At 37.4% G+C, this 19,319-nt stretch overlaps 1 protein-coding gene across 1 annotated transcript in view; it reads right to left on the bottom strand.

The window, feature by feature from the left end:
* The window catches only part of YLPM1 (YLP motif containing 1), a 70,342-nt gene that overhangs the window by 24,455 nt on the left and 26,568 nt on the right, over positions 1 to 19,319 (bottom strand). The window contains 2 exon segments of the mRNA XM_006098438.3: positions 6,853 to 6,973; positions 9,411 to 11,522. Of these exon segments, the coding sequence (XP_006098500.1) occupies positions 6,853 to 6,973; positions 9,411 to 11,522 (2,233 nt within the window).

Below are 19,319 nucleotides of genomic sequence, written 5' to 3' on the forward strand. Positions count from 1 at the left end.
TGGACATTTAGGCTGTTTCCAGATCTTCGCTATTGTAAATTGTGCTGCTATGAACATAGGGGTGCATATATCCTTTCTGATTGGTGTTTCTGTTTTCTTGGGATATATTCCTAGAAGTGGTATTACTGGGTCAAATGGGAGTTCCATTTTTAATTTTTTGAGGAAACGCCATACTGTTTTCCATAGTGGCTGCACCAGTCTGCATTCCCACCAGCAGTGAAGGAGGGTTCCTTTTTCTCTGCATCCTCACCAGCACTTGTCGTTTGTTGATTTGATGACAGCCATTCTGACAGGTGTGAGATGGTATCTCATTGTTGTTTTGATTTGCATCTCTTGGATGATTAGTGACTTTGAGCATGTTTTCATATGTCTTTTGGCTTTCTGAATGTCCTCTTTCGCAAAGTGTCTATTTAGGTCCTTTGCCCATTTTTTGATTGGATTGTTTATCTTCCTTTGTTAAGTTGTATGAGTTCCGTGTAAATTTTGGAGATTAACCCCTTTATGGAGATAACATTGGCAAATATGTTCTCCCATGCAGTGGGCTTTCTTGTTGTTTTGTTGATGGTTTCTTTAGCTGTGCAGAAGCTTTTTATTTTGAGTCCCATTTGTTTATTTTCTCTTTAGTTTCCATTGCCCTAGGAGCTGTATCGGTGAAGATACTGCTACGACAAATGTCTGCCATTTTGCTGCCTATGGCTTCTTCTAAGATTTTTATGTTTAAGTCCTTTATCCATTTTGAGTTTGTTTTTGTGTATGGTGTAAGTTGGTGGTCTAGTTTCATTTTTTTTTTGCAAGTATCTGTCCAGTTTTCCTCTACACTGTTTTTGATTTGCGTGGCTAGGAGTCCACAGGTTGTGTGTATGTGTGCACGCACTAATCCATGCCATTTTATATAGGGGACTTGAGTATCTGCAGATTTTAGTATCAACGGGGCGGGGGGGTGGGGGGTGGTGGTGTCCTGGAACCAATCCTCCCAAGCCCTCGAAGATACCAAAAGACAACTTAAGTTTTTGGGGATTTAAAAGTTATATTCAAATTTTCAACTGCAAGAGGGGAGGGGTGTGTTGTGTGTGTGGTGTCCCTAACCTCCATGGAGTTCAATGGTCAACTGCATATGCAAATCACATATCTGATAAAGGACTTGTATTCAGAATATAAAAACTCCGAACTTAGTAAGACAAATAATCTTAAAAATGGGAAAATATTAAATAGATATTTCCCCAAAGAATATATGAATGGCCTATAAACACATGAAAAGATACTCAATATTATTATTCATTAGGGAAATGCAAATTTAAGTCACAATGAGATACTATTTCATACCCAGTAGAATGGCTATAATTGATAACAAAGATAATAATAATAACAAACGATGGCAAGGATGTAGAAAATAAGAATCCTCTTAGATTGCTAGTGGGAATGTAATAGGGTGCAGCCACTTTGGGAAATGTTTTAACAGCTTCTCAAAAAGTTAAACATAAATATACCACAAACTCAGCAATTTCATTCCTAGGTATCTATCCAAGAAAAACATGTCCACCCAAAGACCTGCACACAAATATTCATAGGATTATTCAATAACCCAAATGTCCATCAACTGTTGAATGGATAAACACAACATGGTATATCCACACTAGATATTATTACTTGGTAATAAAAAGAAGTACTGATTTATGCTACAACATGGATGAATTTTAAAAACATTAGCTAACAAGCCGGTTACAAAAGATCACATATTGTATAATTCCATTTAAATGACATACCTAGAGAGGCAAATCTATAGAGACAGATAGTGAATTAATTGCTGCCTGAGACTTAGGGTAGGAATGGGAATTAGAACTTCAAATTGACACAAGGAATCTTACTGGGGTGTTGAAACTGTTCTAAAACAGGATCATAGTGATGGTTGCACAACTCAGTAAATTTACTAAAAATCAGTAAATTATATACTTAAAATGGGCAAATTACATGGTTATGTAAACGAAACCTCAATTAGTAGTTAAAAAAAGAAGAAAAATATTGCCCTCATCACTATTACCCCTCCCCTAATGTACCACCTTCTCTTTCTTCTCCTTCCAGAAAAATCAGGGTGCTAGGTACTTAGATACAGATATCCCAGGCTCACCCAAAACCTACTGGAGTTCTTTGGGTGAGGTCGTGGCATTAGTTTAAAAAACAAATAAACCAAACCTCCATGAGTAATTCTGATGTTCACCACATAGTTAAGAACTTCGGCTATAATCTATCTTCCCACACTGGTGACCTATCTCCTGCAAAAATAGTGAATTTCCAGTGAGAGAAACAAATTCTAGCTAGCCTCCTCACTTCTATTCAGTTATCTGACTGACAGCAGCAGTTTGTGTAAGGCTGGTACCAATATATAAAATGAGCACTAGAAAACAATAAAACAAAGAAACCAAAGGAAAATTTAGTAAGCGGTCCAAGAAAGAGGGCTATTGTTGTGTGTAATGTTTACATGCATTTTTTCCAAAGTAATCACCAAATGCCAACAGAAATGTATATTAAGCATATGGTAGAACCTCTTGGCAAATAGGTCCTTATTTACTCAGTACCGAAACCCAATGGTCAAATTTTCATTTTTGCAAACTATGTTAGACCTGGGAAAGCCAACAATACACAACTTAGGTATTTACTCATATGTAGGTTATGCTTTAAAAACAAACTTTCTGGGTAACAAAATAGATTTGGCTAATATGTACAAAACATTATTTAACGAGAGGCCACTACAGGCTAGAATTAAAGACAAATGATGATTACCTAAAGGTAAACTTTAGGTTGTGACACTTGAAACTATTAAGAAAATGCCTATGTAGCACAAGCTGGTTTGGCTCAGTGGATAGAGTATTGGCCTGTGGAATGAAGGGTCTCAGGTTTGAGTCTGGTCAAGGGAATGTACCTGGTTGCAGGCTCAATCCCCAATGTGGGAGGCAACCGATTGATGTATCTCTCTCAAATTGATGTTTCTTTGTGTCTCTCCCTCTCCCTTCCACTCTCTAAAAATCCATGAAAAAATATATTTGGGTGAGGATTAACAACAACAAAAAGAAAAGAAAAGAAAAGAAAAGGAAAAGAAAAGAAAAGAAAAGAAAAGAAAAGAAAAGAAAAGAAAAGAAAAGAAAAGAAAAGAAAAAAAAGAAAAGAGAAAAGAAAAGAAAAGAAAAGAAAAGAAAAGAAAAGAAAAGAAAAGAAAAAGAAAAGAAAAGAAAAGAAAAAGAAAATGCCTATGTAGGACAAAGCCATTATGTCTGTAGTATAGCTATCCAGATATGTTTTAAATATGTTAAGAACTCCTGGGACCATTGTCTACAAATAAAACAAAAAGTGGGGTTTTTTTTTCATACTATATAGTGAAAGCACTAGATATATTTATAGAAAACAAAACACTCTTATAGTATTTATATGAGAAAGGATTAATATCTGTATTATATTAAGGATGATATAAATTGATAAGAAAGCCTTAAGAATCAAACAGGTGAATTGGTAAAGAACAAAAATAGAACATTTACAAGAATATAATGAAAAAATATGGAAAAATATTTGTTCACTAATTATCAAAATGCGTATTAAAATATTTTATTAAAACTATTATATCTACCAAATACATTAAATAAGTGATGCTTGCAAGGCTATAGTACAGATGTCATACAGCTATTTTAGAGAGCCACTGTCTATATTACAAGAATCATTAAAAATGTCCTTGCCCTACCCAGTTTGGCTCAGTGGACAGAGCGGCGGCCCATGGACTGAGGGTCCTGCGTTTGATTCAGGTCAAGGGCACATACCTCAGTTGCAGTCTCAATCCCTGGCCTTGGTCAGGGTGCATGTGGGAAGCAACCAATCGATGTCTCTCTCTCACATTAATGTTTCTCTCTCTCTCCCCATCCCTTACACTCCTCTCTAAAAATCAACGGAAAAATATCCTCAGGTGAAGATTAACAACAACAACAACAACAACAACAACAAAATACAATAAAAATGTCCTTCTTCCAGCCCGGTCAGTGTGGTTCAGTGGTTGAGCATCTACCCATGAATCAAGAGGTCCCCGGTTTGATTCCTGGTAAGGGCACATACCGGGATTACGGGCTCAATCCCCAGTAGGGGATGTGCAGGAGGCAGCCGATCAATGTCTCTCTCGTTCATTGGTATTTCTATCTCTCTATCCCTCTCCCTGCCTCTCTCTAAAATCTATAAAAACATTTTTTTTTAAAGTCCTTATTCTTTAACTTAAGTATTCCACTCTGGGAGTTTAAAATACTTTTAAGAAGTTATCTAAAATAAGAACTTGATACAAAGACATTCATTAAAGTTTTATTATTAAAAGTGAAAGCTTAGAAACAACTGTCCAATAGAAGTGGAATTAATAAATTATGCATCAAAAATAATAAAGCATGTAGCAATATAAAAAATGTTTAATGACTGTTCAGTGAACAGAACAAAAATGTGGATCTATAATCTAGTGGATTTACAATCTAGAGTTTTTACTATTTGCTAAGAGATACAAAGATAAAAGACATAGTTCCTATCCTTATGACCTCAGTTTAGGAGGAAAAACAGACAAGAAAACAATCAAAATACAATATGATAATGGCTATGACAGAGGCTCATACAAGATGTTACAGGGGTGCATATGAGGGCAACTGTCGTACACAAGTGGAAGAGAAGATATAGAGCTGAGTTCTAAAAGATGAACAAGAATTAACTAGTTGGAGGGGGAAGTAGGAAAGAAAAGAAACTCTAGGTTTATAAAACCACATGCATGTAAAAAGACATGGAGAAGAGCCTGGCATGTTCAAAGAATTATAAAAGACACTCCATATGAAAGGAAAGTGGAGTATAAGAAAGTGGAGTAGCCAGTAATGGTAAGCAGAGGTCAGGTCAACTCAGGAAAAACATAAAAAGTCATGCAAACGAATCTAGATTTTATTCTGAAAGAAATGGGTTATACTAAAGAGTTTTAAAGTCAGAGTGCGACACGGTGAGATTTGTTTTAAAATGTCCATTTTGGCCAGAAGTCACATCAGTGCTGCAGTGCTGCCTAAAGTGGAGTGTAGGGGTAGTTCTGACTACAAAGGGGCATGAGAGAACTTTTAAGGGTGTTGGAATTTTTTTTTTTTATCTTTTGGTATATATTTGTTAAAACTTGAACTGTAGGCTTAAAATGAGTATGTTATTATATGTAAATTATACCTCAAACTTTGATTCAAAAAATAAAATAATCTGATGGCAGAATGGAGAATGGATCAGAGGATAATAAGATGGAGACAGATGAATTACGATGTTTCTGCAATAATCTAGGCAAAAACTGATGAAGGCTAGAATTAGGTTGTAGGGAATGAAGGCTGGAATATTTGAACAATATTAAAAAGGTAAAATCAATCAATAGCATGACTGATTATGGAAGGGTAGGACATAGGCTGAGTAGGTGATAGTGAGAGAAAACACAAGTTTGATGAGGATGATAATGAGCCCCATTTTGAATATGCTGAGTTTGACAGGAGACATGTCCACAGTGAGAAACTCTGTAGGCAGATGGATGCATACATAAGTCATGAGATACAATTTGAGGAGTCAACATCATGAGGGTGGTTTATGCCAACAACTATGTATGAGTGCTATGTGTCAGACAAGGATGAAAAGGAGCACTGAGAAATGAAAGAGTTAATTTGGTGAAATGATTCAAGTGCTTCTCTCTCTCTTATTGTGTTGTTAAAAGGTAAAACAATAACAAAATGAAAGACACAAGTCTTGAACTTAAATCACCCCTCTTTACCACCCGAACTGGAGCATGATGTTTGATCCTTTCCCTAGCTGAAGGACAAATAGCTCGAAGAGGTGGGGAAACTATAAGGCTCACATGAGCAGGGCTCATGGAGAGCCCCTGCACTGCCCAGGTGAAAACAGGACTATTTGAACAAAAACAATTATTAGAAAAATTCGTCAATTTGTGAACATGAGCCATAAAGCTCATGTGTGCTTGGTGTACTTATCAAAAGACCATACTTTTAAGATTTTCAAAAGTCAATTACTATTAGCCTTTTACCTTCCCAAAAATTTACATTTTAAAAAATATATTATTTTTATTGATTTCAGAGAGGAAGGGAGAAGGCGAGAGGGAGAGGGAGAGGGAGAGGGAAAGGGAAGGGGAGGGGAGGGGGTGAGGGAGAGAGGGAGATGGGGAGAGAGGGAGAGAGGGAGAGAGAGAAAGAGAGAGAGAGAGAGAGAGAGAGAGAGAGAGAGAGAGAGAGAGAGAGAGAAACATCAATGATGAGAGAGAATAATTGATGGCTGCCTCCTGCACGCCCCCTACTGAGGATGGAGCCTGCAAACCAGGCATAACCCCTAACAGGGAATCAAACCATGACCTCCTGATTCATAGATCGATGCTCAACCACTGAGCCACACAGGCTGAACAAAATTTATTTATTTTATTTTTACTTTTTTTTTTGAAGCACAGTTGATATGACTATCAAATTTTATTTATTTTATTTTTAAACATATTTTTACTGATTTCAGAGAGAAAGGAAGAGGGAGAGAGAGATAGAAACATCCATGATGAGAGAGAATCAAAGAGAATCATGGATCAGCTGCCTCCTGCAAGTCCCCCACTGATGATCGAGCCCACAACTTGGGCATGTGCCCTTGACTGGAATCGAACCTGGGACCCTTCAGTTCGCAGGCCGACACTCTATCCACTGAGCCAAATCCACCAGGGCAAAATTTCTATTTTTTATAGAGAAAATTTATACTTGCTTCATATATCAAAAGATTAAAGGACAGACAAACATACAAAGTAGGAACCACTGCATTTTCCGAGCACACATTTTCCCATACCAGATACATTCCAGGTCTTGAAGGTGTATTCTGCAATCTTGAATCCTGGGGTGGTAGGTGGTCAGGCATCTGTGGCTCAGACCCAAAGTCTTTCATCTTTTGAAGCTGTTCTTTCTGTTCCCTGTAAACAAATAAAATTGCCATTGTATATAAGGCATGTCTACTCCATTCCTAAATGATTACAATTAATATAGAAGAACAAGAGACCTAAAAATCTTGTTCTAAAACCCTCTACAGTGCTCACAGAGCACCTCCAGGGTAACACCACTCTCTTGCCTTGATGTAGCTAACTGATCAGACATCTACGACCTATAAATAATTATAAATTATTGAAGATCTTCAAGGACAGGTGCTACAACCTGCACCTCATTAGTCTATTCTAATATTTCATTTACTTGTCATGTTTTTCTTTCATCCAATCAAAAGCTCTCTGCCATTTTTTTGTTCAATATTCTTTATTTAAACCAGAGGTTGCAAAATGGTGGCCCATGGACCAAATATGGGCTGGAAAGGTTTTTTTGAATTTGGTGTTCACATCAGTTTTCAAAATCTGAATTAGTTGCCCTTATTTACAAAGCAAAATATTTCATATAGAAATTCAAATGTTAAAGAGATTTGGTAACAATGGGCCTACATTCCCCACATGCCAACAATTAGCTGAGTGGAGTAGTGGCTGCCCACTTTAGACAAAGGCCTTTTGCCACTTTCACTCACTTTTGTTACCTGTCAGCTTCCTGTGGGTATTTTAGTTAATTGCCTCTGCTGTATATGGTGAGAACAAAGGTCAGTCTACACCTTTGAAAACAACACTTTATATTCCTAAAGAGTAATTATGTAATTTCAAGTTTTTCTTTAAATGTCTGGTCAAATTCCTTTTCCTTTTCTTACAATGACCATCTTAAACACATGCAACCTCTCCCCACCTTTTACAATATTCTCCCTGCATTTGTAAAGTGTAGTGATCCAAATGGATACAAAATAAGGGTCAAGTATATAAAAATATTATTTTATGCCTTGTGTAAATCATGACTTTATACCAACACAACATAGCTTACTTGTATTCAACTATGACCACTTTTATCCATCATTTCATATGTTTCGTTTAATTATGTTTTTGTTGCCTAGAAAGAGCTTTTAAAAAAGAATGATGAAGAAGCACTTTTTATCCAGCGTTTCTTTGCAAAGCGATAATGGAAGGAAACGGAAACTTTTAAAAGAAAAGGAAAGAAACTTTGGCAGATTAGCAACACCAATCAGCTTGGTGTTTTCAAAAAACAAAACAGATTTTAGAGTTGGACAGACTATGTTCCAATTCTGGATCTGCCACTTTTTAGCCAAGTGGACTTAAACTCTCCGAGCCTCAGTGTTATTTATGAAGTGGGAATAATACTACTTATTCTTCACAGGCCATTGAGATATAAGGATTTGAGATAGGAGGATTGAGATAATATATGCTAAATTACTAGCACAGTAACTAGCACACAAGATTGTTAAATTAAAGGTGTCTATAATTTAAAAGTGAGTTGTATAGTAGCTAAATATTCTAGGGTATGCTTTCCACACAATTAATAATCTGGAAAAGTTAAACCTCATAGAAAGCTTTTGTTATCATTTCAATTGGTGTAATCCACAAATATAGACCAGAATTGAATAATGAAAGAAACATAATACATTGGAATATATCAAAAACTAACCATTAATTTATTTTCTCAAAACACAACTAATTCCTAAGAAACTACTCAAAAAACTTACAATCTGCCAATGACGCCTAAATTCTTATCTTAGCATATAGTTGGTTTAAGGATGAAACAATTTATACAAAGCTACAAAGCACACAGTTCCTGGCACATCATAAGCATACAATAAATGTTAGCTTTTGCTACTACATGGGAAGCATTATGTAGATACCTATACATACATAGTAAGTTGACTGTAAGTTAAGACATCCAAATTCTATTCTCCATCTCACAAAGAAAATACTTGATTATGTATAAATAACATCCTCAAGTAGAGATATCAGCTTCTAATTATAAGGTAAGATAAAACATCCCCAAAAGAAAGTACCAATGGTTAGACAAATCTGAGGATGCTTCCAGGTAAACCATTCTTAGCTTCAACAGAGAAAAATATGAGTCCTTATAGCATTTTCCAAAGTTATGTCAAAGATTAATGAATATGAAGTCTATCAGATCTAATACAGAAGAACAAACTGCCTCCTGGGGAAAAACAGGATGTTACATATGAGCTCTGAGATCCAGAGCACTAGAAAGTTGAAGTTTGACACTTGAAACATGCACAGGCATGGCATGTCAGCAACACATCTATAAAAGCCAAGAATGGCCATCAAATTTTCACATTTCAGAACGTAAGTTTATAATTAACACAGTTCCTAAATACCCATTCTAACCCTAAAACAGCACGGAATGACCAGAGATATAATTATAATTATGTGATAAGAACTTGAAGTAAAATTAATTCCATTCAAATATATCACATTTTTAAAAAGCAGTCTGAATGTGGCTTTGACTAAAAGAAATGATCTTAAGTTGTCAACTTACCGAAGCATTTTCAGTTCTTGTGCAGCTTTCAAAATGATTTCGTGCTGCCTCTGACTGAGAACCATTACCCCTCCAAGGCCTTGGTCAGAGTCTAAATTTGCATCCGACCCCATCATTTCAGAAGAATGATGTGAGGAGGGCATGTGTTCCGCAATGGGGGAATGTCTATCCACATCAGATGGGTACCATCTGTCTGACAACCGTTCTCTTTCCCAGTCCATTCTGTCAGGAATATAATCTCGCTTTTCCCGCCACGTATCTCCTCTTTCTGGATACTCTCGGATCCTCAACTCACCCCTATCACGGAAATCTCGATCATACCCATGGTCTCGATTTCTTTCTTCTCTCCATCTATCATCCCGATATCTATCCAGAGGTGGAAGAGGTGGGAGGGGTGGTAAAGGTGGAAGAGATGGAATATCCCGTTCACGGAACTGTGATTCTTGTTCATCCAGTGGTCTCCCATAATCTCTGTCCCACTCATTATCCAAATTTCTATCATACATATCCATGGGTCTTCCAATCCGATCCACATCCCTGTCCATTTCCCTGTTGTAGTCCTCATCCATATCCTGATCTCTCTCCCAATCATCCCACCAAGGGCCTCGTCTATCTCCATCATGCGATCGAGATGGTGGTGCTGAGAACCTGTCCTCTCGGTTATATGGATCTAGTGTATCATCTCGATAGTCACGTTCACTTTCTCTCCAGTATCTCTCTCTGTCCCAATCATCAAGTCTTTCTCGTTCCATTGGAGCATTTCTACCATCTAGTGGGAACTCTTCATGCCCTCTCTCTTCTCCATGGTTCCATGGAGCCCTAGGAGGCTCATCTCGGTGATATGGATACATTTTTTCCCCACCATCTCCTGGTTCTGGTCTAAATGGACCTCTGTCACGACCAAAATCTGGTCTTCCCAGTCCCCTTTCCCGACTGCCAGGCCCTCGAGGTGGGGGCCCCCTCTCCCTGCTCCCAGCTCTTCGAGGTGGTACTCTCTCCCTACTCCCAGCCCTTCGAGGGGGTCCTCTCTCCTGACTTCCAGCCCTCCGAGGTGGTCCTCTTTCTCGGCTGCCAGCTCTACCCTTGTCCTGGCTGCCTTGCAGACCACCCGGCACTTTCTCCCGACTGCTTCCTGGTCTCACCAACCCTCTGTCCCGACTGCCTTCTCCTCTGTTCATCTTCTCTCGACTGTCTTCTCTTCTACCCATCACCTTATCGTGAAAGTCTTCTTGCTTGACCAACCCTGGGTCACAGCTGATTACCTGGCCTCGACCTCTATTTACTAGTTCTTTATCCTGTGTGTCTTCCATTCTGCTTTGCCCAGGACCTCTGTAAGATGAGCTGCTGCCTTGATTGCTTTCTAACCTATTATCTCTGCTATCTGGCCGAGACAGCCCTTTATCTTGGTTATTTTCTGAATGGGGCAGACCAATACCTAAAGGTTTAAAATCATTATCTGCGTTTAATGATGACGATGTTGCTACTATTGCTCCTCCCTCCATCCCCCCCGTTTCTGAGGGAAAAGTAGATTGAGTAGGTACAGGTTTATTTGCAAGGGATACAGGCTGAGTAACAGCTTGGGTTTTGTCCATTTGAGTCTCCATACTCTGAGAATTCTGGTCCCATTTAGAAGGCTCTATGGGCACTTCCGAGACTTCGCTTTTAGGTGGCTCTTGTTGAGAGTCGCTTAGATTCTCATTTGCCTGAGCCGCCTTGGCATCCTTTACATCTGCACCAATGGGTAATGCAGCTGATTGCATGTTTAAATTCTTCTGCTGGTTACTATTGGTGTCTGCTAATGGTTCTTTGTTTCCTGAAAGAGGTTCTGCTTGTGACTTAGGTTGCTGCTGTTGTTGCTGTCCCAAAGCTGGTTTGGGGCCTTTCCATTGTGGTCCACTCTGTCGAGGACTTAGGGATGTATTGGGGGTAATATAAAACTGAGATGCTGGCCCCCGGGGAATCATTCCCCATTTGCTTTTAGTGCCCTCTGCTGGGTGACCTTCATATCTGGGTCTTGGCCCATCGGGGCGATTTCCTTCAAAACGAGGCCCTTTGGGTCTCGGTCCTTCACACCTTGACCCTAAATCCTCAAATCTTCGAGGACCATCAAATCTACAAGTAAAACAAAAGATATTACTCAAGACAGTAAAGCAGAAAAAAAATTCTCCATGTAAGAATATTTAAGGCAATCTTGCCTTGGAATTTGTTTACAACAATGACTCTTTCAGTCATTAAACAAATCCTGAGATATCTGTATCTTAGAACCAGCATGCTAAAGTGACAGTACTCTGAAGGCCTTAGGACAGGCTTTGGAAATCATGTCAGTTTTATCTAATTCACTTCGATACATCTCCTGCAGCAAGTCACTGATGTACTGAACCGTTAAAAAAAACAACAACACAATTATAAACACTGTGCCTTAGTAGACAGAAAAGTCCACTAATTTTAATGGAAAAAATAAATTCCAAGCTATCTTCAAGAGTACGTTTAGAATTAAAATATCACTTAAAAACTATGAAACAATCAACAAGATAATATAGGATGTTGATAAATATTCTTGGAGCTAGCATTATCATTTTAACTGATTGACAAAAGTTAAAAAAAAAAAAACAGCAGCCAGTCATATTTTCAAAGTGTGTCCTGACATTTTAAAGTCTGGACAGAGATGTTTTTGCTATGGACCCACTCACTGATTCAGTAAGTATCTAGTGCACATTTTTAATCCCCTGCCTATCAGGTACTATACTACATTCAAGGGCTATATGAATAAGATGTCTTCTGTGTCCCCAAAGGGTTTGCAATCAAGGAGAAATAGAATATAAATGTAAATATGTGCTTAAAAGTGCAATAACTAAAGTCTGCCTGAATATAAATAAGGGAGGCAGAGAAAAGAATGATCAATTCTACCTAGGTAGTGGTGGGGTGCTGTTCAATAAATGCTTAAATTATGTCTTGAAAGACAAATTCTCTCAGATCAGGCTAACAGAGTATGTTGGAATGAGAGGAGTGAGAGGCAACTGCATCTCAGGCTAAGGAAGTATTCTGAGGAAAGGCAGAGACACAGATACCAGCATAGCATGTATGGAAATGCAAACAGTGTAGCATGGCTGAAGCAAAGAGGAGACAGAGTCAGGGAGTGCGGGGGGAAAAAGGAGTGGGAAAGCATTGCACTAAGAGAGATAAGGTAAAAAGGCAGGCAAGAGTCAATGTCCAGAAGACCTTGACTACTTTTTATGGCAGACACTACTGGTGCTCCTCCAATATCCATTCCCCCTTTTCTACAATAATTGAGCTTCTCCACTTCTAGCTGGACACAAGGCCAACCAAACTAAAGAGTCACTTTTCCAAACTCTCTTGCAGCTAGAACTTATAGTCATGTTCTGGGCAATGGGTTGAGAATGAAAATGATTTACACATCCTTCTGGATTGTATCCTTAAAGGGCACATCCTCCTCCTTCACCATTTCCCTTTTCATGCTAGCTCTGACACGGTAGTGAAATTATCTTGGCCCATGTAGTTGAGGACAACATAGTAAGGAATGTCTAAGTAACAAACCATAAGGAACCTGGATTCCTGATACTGTAGAGCCATCATCTAAGTCCAGAGAGAGAAAAAAACTTCTAACTTGTTAAAGCCATGTGACTTTGGATTTCTGTTACAACAGATGAATTAATTTGGCTGGTAAGAATTGGGAATTGCCTAATAAGCACTTAGAGCCACTAAATATGGTCTGATTTTTTTTTAAAAAGATTGCTCTAGCAGAAAAGTTGCAGATGAATAGGTGGGAAAAGCCTATTGTAGATTGTTTCTACAATTTGGGAAAGTGAAGGTAAAGCCTCCTGTTCTAAGGCGATGACTGACATGAGGACGAAGAGGAGGAGATACAAGTGAGAGATGTGAAGGAAGCTACAACATATAAGATTGAAAAAAAGATTTTATTTGAGCCAAATTGATGACAATTGTCAGGAAGCAAGATCGCAAATGCTCCCTAAAACAGATAGAACTTTCTAAAAGGTGGGATTTAAATGATAACAGAAAGGGAAGAATTTAGAATGATTCCAAAGTTTCTGGCTTATGTGACTGAGTGGATAGTGATGCCTTTTATGAGAAGTAGGTTTTTCTTTCATTTATTTGGGAAATCAATGAAGAGTAATAAATTTAGTCTCAGCAAAATATTTACTTCCTATCCCTGAGACATTGGTTTTGCTGGTCTAGAAGCCTTAGTTTCAAAGGGAGGAATGCTTCCATCAACACAATGACACAACAATGACTCTACTCAACTCAGGCTGAGATGGCCACCTGGCCACTTTGGGTTCTGAGTCAATAGGCAAAGAAAGGAGTTATGAACTGGCTGGGGGTGTGGAGGGGGAGGATTGATCCTGACTTTCAAGGCAAAATTGGATTACTAATATACAATGAGGATAAGGAGGAATATGTCTGGAATACAGATCCTCTAGGACACCTTAGTACTTCCATGTCCTGTGAGTAGCCCAGACCTTCAAATAATGAATATTTGGGTCACCCACCAGGCAAGGAACCAGGACCAGCTGAGGTAGTTGCTGAGAGCAAAGGGAATATGGAAAGGGTAGTGAAAGAAGGTAGTAATAAAAACCAGCTATGATTACATGACCAATTGCAAAAATAAGGACTGTGATAGATATGAGTATTTCTTCCTTAATTTGTATTATTTGCTTAAATATATACATATGTATTAGTCAAATATTTTTGGTTAATTTTTCTTCTTTATCACCTAAAATAAGATACAGTAATAATAGTTACCTTCCTATTTGTTACAGAATTTGTTACAGAATATCAAAGAGGGAGTATGAATCAGAAGAAGAATGAAGATATCCCAAAAACAAACAAGAAAAGGGGGTGGAGGATTTTATATCCTTTTCTGGGAAAACGGTTAGAATGTTTTTGGTTGTCCGGGAATATTTCATGTTAGGTGCAAAAATCTCCTAATCAGAAATATATAAGAAAGGGAACTCCGGGAAATGTACTTCAGCCCCGCCAAGTTGACATTTTATAGTCATAACAATTTAAAAGTATATAAACCCACTAAAAACAGAAAAGGGGCCACCAGCAGATGAGAATTTTGTTTTACAATTCTGAAATAGAGCACACACGAGTGGTAACATATGGAGCAGGAAAAAGCTACAGTATAGAGTGCTGGTAACAGAAGGTGGGCTGGCTTGCCTATAAAACCCCAGAGAGGGTCAGGATTCTCAGTTACCAGAGATGCTGGAGAGGGCAAAAGTAACTTCTTGCTTGACCAACCCTAAAAACATATAAATTAAAATCTACATTCAGTTCCATCAATCAGTCTTTCCCTAGGCTGAACGTCTGTAAATTCTTGAATTTGAGGGTCTGCTAGCATTAGCAGTTTTTTGTCCTATCACCTAAAGCAAAGCCTAATAGTTGGTAAGCTCTCCTGCCCCAGAGCTCCCAATCAGCTTATCAGTGTCTCCCACTCTCAAATAGAAATGGACAACCAATGATCACTAGATATTTGAGGAATGTCTCCAAAATGAAAGAGACCAAAGATAAACAGTTCACAAATCTGGAGAAAACAGAGATAATGCAAAAAACAAAAAACAAACAACAACAAAAACACACAGAAGAGAATGGAAAAAACAAACAAAAAACCCCACTCCTAAATTGGTATCTTCAGACAGTATCTACAAATCAAGAAAAAATAGCTATATGTAAAAGGGATCAGAACCAGAAGAACTGTAGAAAAATGTTTTAATTCTCAAAATAAAAAAGTGCAATAAAATGATTAAAAGTATCTCAGAAAATGCAACAAAATGAGAGAAAAAAAGAGACAAATATTATCAATCCAGCAGGATCCAAAATCCTACTAACGAGTTCCAAAAACAGAAAACAAACAAACAAACAAAATTAAAGAAATAGCAAAAAGGAATTCCCCAGAGTTAAAGAGTTTCTAATCTCCACACAGTAAGGGCCCAGTTCACTCAGTATCCAGTATAATGAACAAAACAATGCAACAACAACAAAACCACTAAAATTTTAGAATACCAGAAATAAATCCTGGCCAGTGTGGCTCAGTTGGTTGGAGCCCTGTCCCATACACTGAAAGGTTGTGGGTTTGATTCCTGGTCAGGGCACATATCCAGGTTGTGGGTTTGCTCACCAGTCAGGGTGCATGCGGGAGGCAACCAATTGATGTTTCTCACGTTGATGTTGCTCCTTCTCCCTCTCCGTCCCTCTCTCTCTAAAGTCAATAAAAATAAATCCTCGGGTGAGAGTTTAAAAAAAAAATTAGAGTACCAGAAATAAAATAAAGTTTCTGGCAGTAGGGAAAAGTCATCTAAAAAGGAAAAGAATTGGAGCAGCAGCACAACAGCTGTAGTACTAGGTGACAGAAGGAAATAGAACAATGACCTAAAAACCTTGAGGAATAATTATGTTCAACTTCAAATTCCATATCCAAAGTATTATCACATGTGAGGTTAAAATAAAGACATTTGCAGACATGCAAGGAATCAGAAAATTTACCCTCAATATACAGTTTCTTAGTAAATTATTTGAGCATGCACTCAAGGAAAAGGAGGCACTAACCCACAAACAGGAAGCCATGAGATTCAATAAACAGTGTATCCAAATCCAGGAGGATAGTCAAGGGAAATATGAGAGCAACAGCCATATGGCAGATCTTGAGAGCAACCAACCAGCCAACCAGCCTAGGCAAAAGCAAGAGAATGCATGAATTTGGGAGAGAGATCTCCTCAAGAGTAATAGGTGTTTTGGGGACTGGAGTTGAAAGATTATTTTAAAGATTTTGCAAGAAGAAAGACAACTGGAAATTCTGAAAAAAGTTATTACATTAAAGAAAATGTAATCACAGCACACTGCTTACCTCTACAACAAACAACATTGTTTACTGATGTATCAAAATAGTGATATAAATATATTGAGCAGATGGGGTTAGACTAGAGAGTAGTATAAGAACGAATAAACCTCTATCAGAACAGGAAGTACATATATAATACCTAAAAAGTGTAAGTCAAGAAAGCAGCAGCATATTCGTCAGTGATATAAAAATAACTACCAAAAGAAACAGCTAAAGAATAAAAGATGAAAGATGCTATTAGGAAACACATCTAGGTGGCTTTGAATAGTAGATGGTTAATTTTCTTTTTTTTTTCTTTCAGACTATGTGTATGCATCACTTTGATAAAATGTAAAATATAATTCTTTTGCAAGCACAGAGACAGGATTAGCCCTAACCAGGAGAAAGTCTTCTTGAGTTGTAAGAAAGAAGATGAGGATAGTAAGGTGAAGGAAAGATGAAGGTAGGAAGTTGAGTTTTACTTGGCCTGAAAGGAATCTAAACTAAAGCTATAAAGAAAATAAAATGTTTGCTAAGACAGAGAAAGCAGCACTAGGGTAGATGGTCTATCCAAAATAGTGCAGGCTTGGCACAGCTATTGTTGGGCAAAGGGAAAAGGAGTTGACTAGAGACTTGTCAAAAGGATGCATCCAAATGCTAAGGATGGAGACCACATATTTACAAAGAGCAAAAAGAATACAGTTTCAGAGCTTATGATGGTTTGGTTCCTTTTCTTTAAGTTATATTTGTTAAAGTGCCTGGAATGACATCTTAAATCATTAAATTGGTATAAAATCCTCTGCTTTGTATTTAATTCAGCAATTATTAGTTCATATAAGTGATAAGACTATCCTCTAAAATGTACGTCACTAAAGAGCCCGTCAGCACGTTATCCTATATTAAAATCAATTTCTGAATATGAATGAACTGCCTTCCTAACTAAATTATGAATGCCTTGAGAATTTTATCCATAACTGAGGCATTTTGGGATAAGGAACACTTATTGTCAGGTATTGTGTTAGTGCTGAAATAAAGCTCAGAGAGTTCAGGGTCTATAGGAAGAGTAAGACAAGTAAATCAACAATTAGAACAAAATTTAATAAATTTGGGACATTTTGGTCTTGCTCACTGAGCTATCCCCATTGTATGACTCACTGAAGGATCTCAACATGTTACTGATGTGCACTCAATTATTGAAGTGCAACCCAGGGGTCAGGAAAAACAGGAATTAGTAAAGCAAAAGTGACAGGAAAGGGATTCCAGACAAAGAGAAGAGCATATATAAAGACCAAAGGAAAGAGAAAAAGGAAGCGGAAGCACTAAATGTGTGTAGCTAAGAAGGAAGAGAACATGGCAGAAAAGTTCTGCAAGCTTCATGCCTACACATATAATATGCAGTTTCCATGAAAAGTAGCATGCTTTGCTTTCAGATTAAATTGCTGATCAACAGCCAAGGGTCATCATTTTATTTTTATTTTGGGAATCAGAAAATGTTAAACAAATTGAAATATATCTTCAACACTACATAGAAATGGCAATTATTTATCAATAGTGCACTTTCATATTTTCAAAGTTCAAGGATGTTATGAAATCATAAAACTATCAAAACCTTTTAGATTTATAAAAGTAAAGAATTTTTAGGCTTTTGAAATAAATATATTAAGAGATACTCATGTTAAAAATATGTACAAAATAAAGCACCTTTTACATAAATACAATTAATTACTATGACTTTTTAACATATAAAAGCATGTATTTGAAATAAAGAAAAAACATAGCATCTATTCACTAAACACAATCACACCAAACACATGCATTGCACATTGGTTAGATGAAAAAAATAAACAAATATTTGAGGTTTAAATATTCAGAAAATTTTTGTTTGTACAGTTAAGTATTTCAGAAACCTCTAAAAAATAAAAACCCTAAAACTAGGTATGAAACCATTAGAATGAGGTATAAAGACTTCAAAATTTGATATTAAAAATACTTCAAATTGGGTATGAAAACTTAAAGTATGTAAAATTACAAATACCATTAAACAAGTTATTATCTGATTATCACTATGCTTACATAAACATATTCAAATCAGCAGACCACAGGAATTACAACATATTAAATTCTCAAATCAAATTCCCTTTTAGTTTTCATGTAAAATAATGCCAATTTTCTAACAGGTATATCCAAGATCCTAAAATCAAAATACCCCCCCAAAAGTAAACACTATAAAGAGGAACAACCATGACAAATGGGAGCATAAGAAAAGCTTCTTTAGTAGTCCCTTGCTAATCTTAGTGAGACAGCTACAGAATGGAAGAGGTCCACAATTCCAATATTAAAGCCAATCAAAAAGTGGATGGGACTAATCAGAAGTCTTGATATTATAAAGATATCAATTCTTCCTCAAAATGGTCAATAGATTCTATACAATGCCCAAGTTCCAGCAGGTTTTAAAAAACTGATACGCTGATTCTAAGCATTATATGGGAAATAGAAAGGACCAAGAATAGTCAAGACAATCTAGATCAGTGGTCAGCCAACTATGCCCCATGGGCCAAATCCAATTAATAATTACCTTTTTACATTTTTAAAGGTTGAAAAGAAATAGAAAAGAAAGAAAAACATACTTTAAAAAATATTTTTAAATTGATTTTTTAGAGAGAGAAGAAGGGAGAGGGTGAGAGACAGAAAGAAACATCGATCAGCTGCCTCCTGCATTCTCCCTACTGGAGACCGGGACCGAGCCTAAAACCTGGGCATGTGCCCTGACTGGGAATCAAACCAGCAACCTTTGGTGCAAGGGATGACGCCCCAATCAACTGAATGACACCAGCCAGGGATAGAAAAATTTTTTTAAATAGATTTTTATTGATTTTTAGAGGGAGGGGAACGGAGAAGGATAGAGAGATACAAACATGAATGAGAGAGAAACATCATCAATTGTCTCTCTCCTGAACCACCCCCTTACTGGGGATGTAGCCTGTAACCTGGGCATGTGCCCTGACCAGGAATCAAACCAGTAACTTCTTGGTTCATGGGTTGACTCTCAACCA

Source organism: Myotis lucifugus, unplaced genomic scaffold (assembly GCF_000147115.1).
Source record: "Myotis lucifugus unplaced genomic scaffold, Myoluc2.0 scaffold_235, whole genome shotgun sequence".
In the NCBI taxonomy this organism is placed as follows: domain Eukaryota; kingdom Metazoa; phylum Chordata; class Mammalia; order Chiroptera; family Vespertilionidae; genus Myotis; species Myotis lucifugus.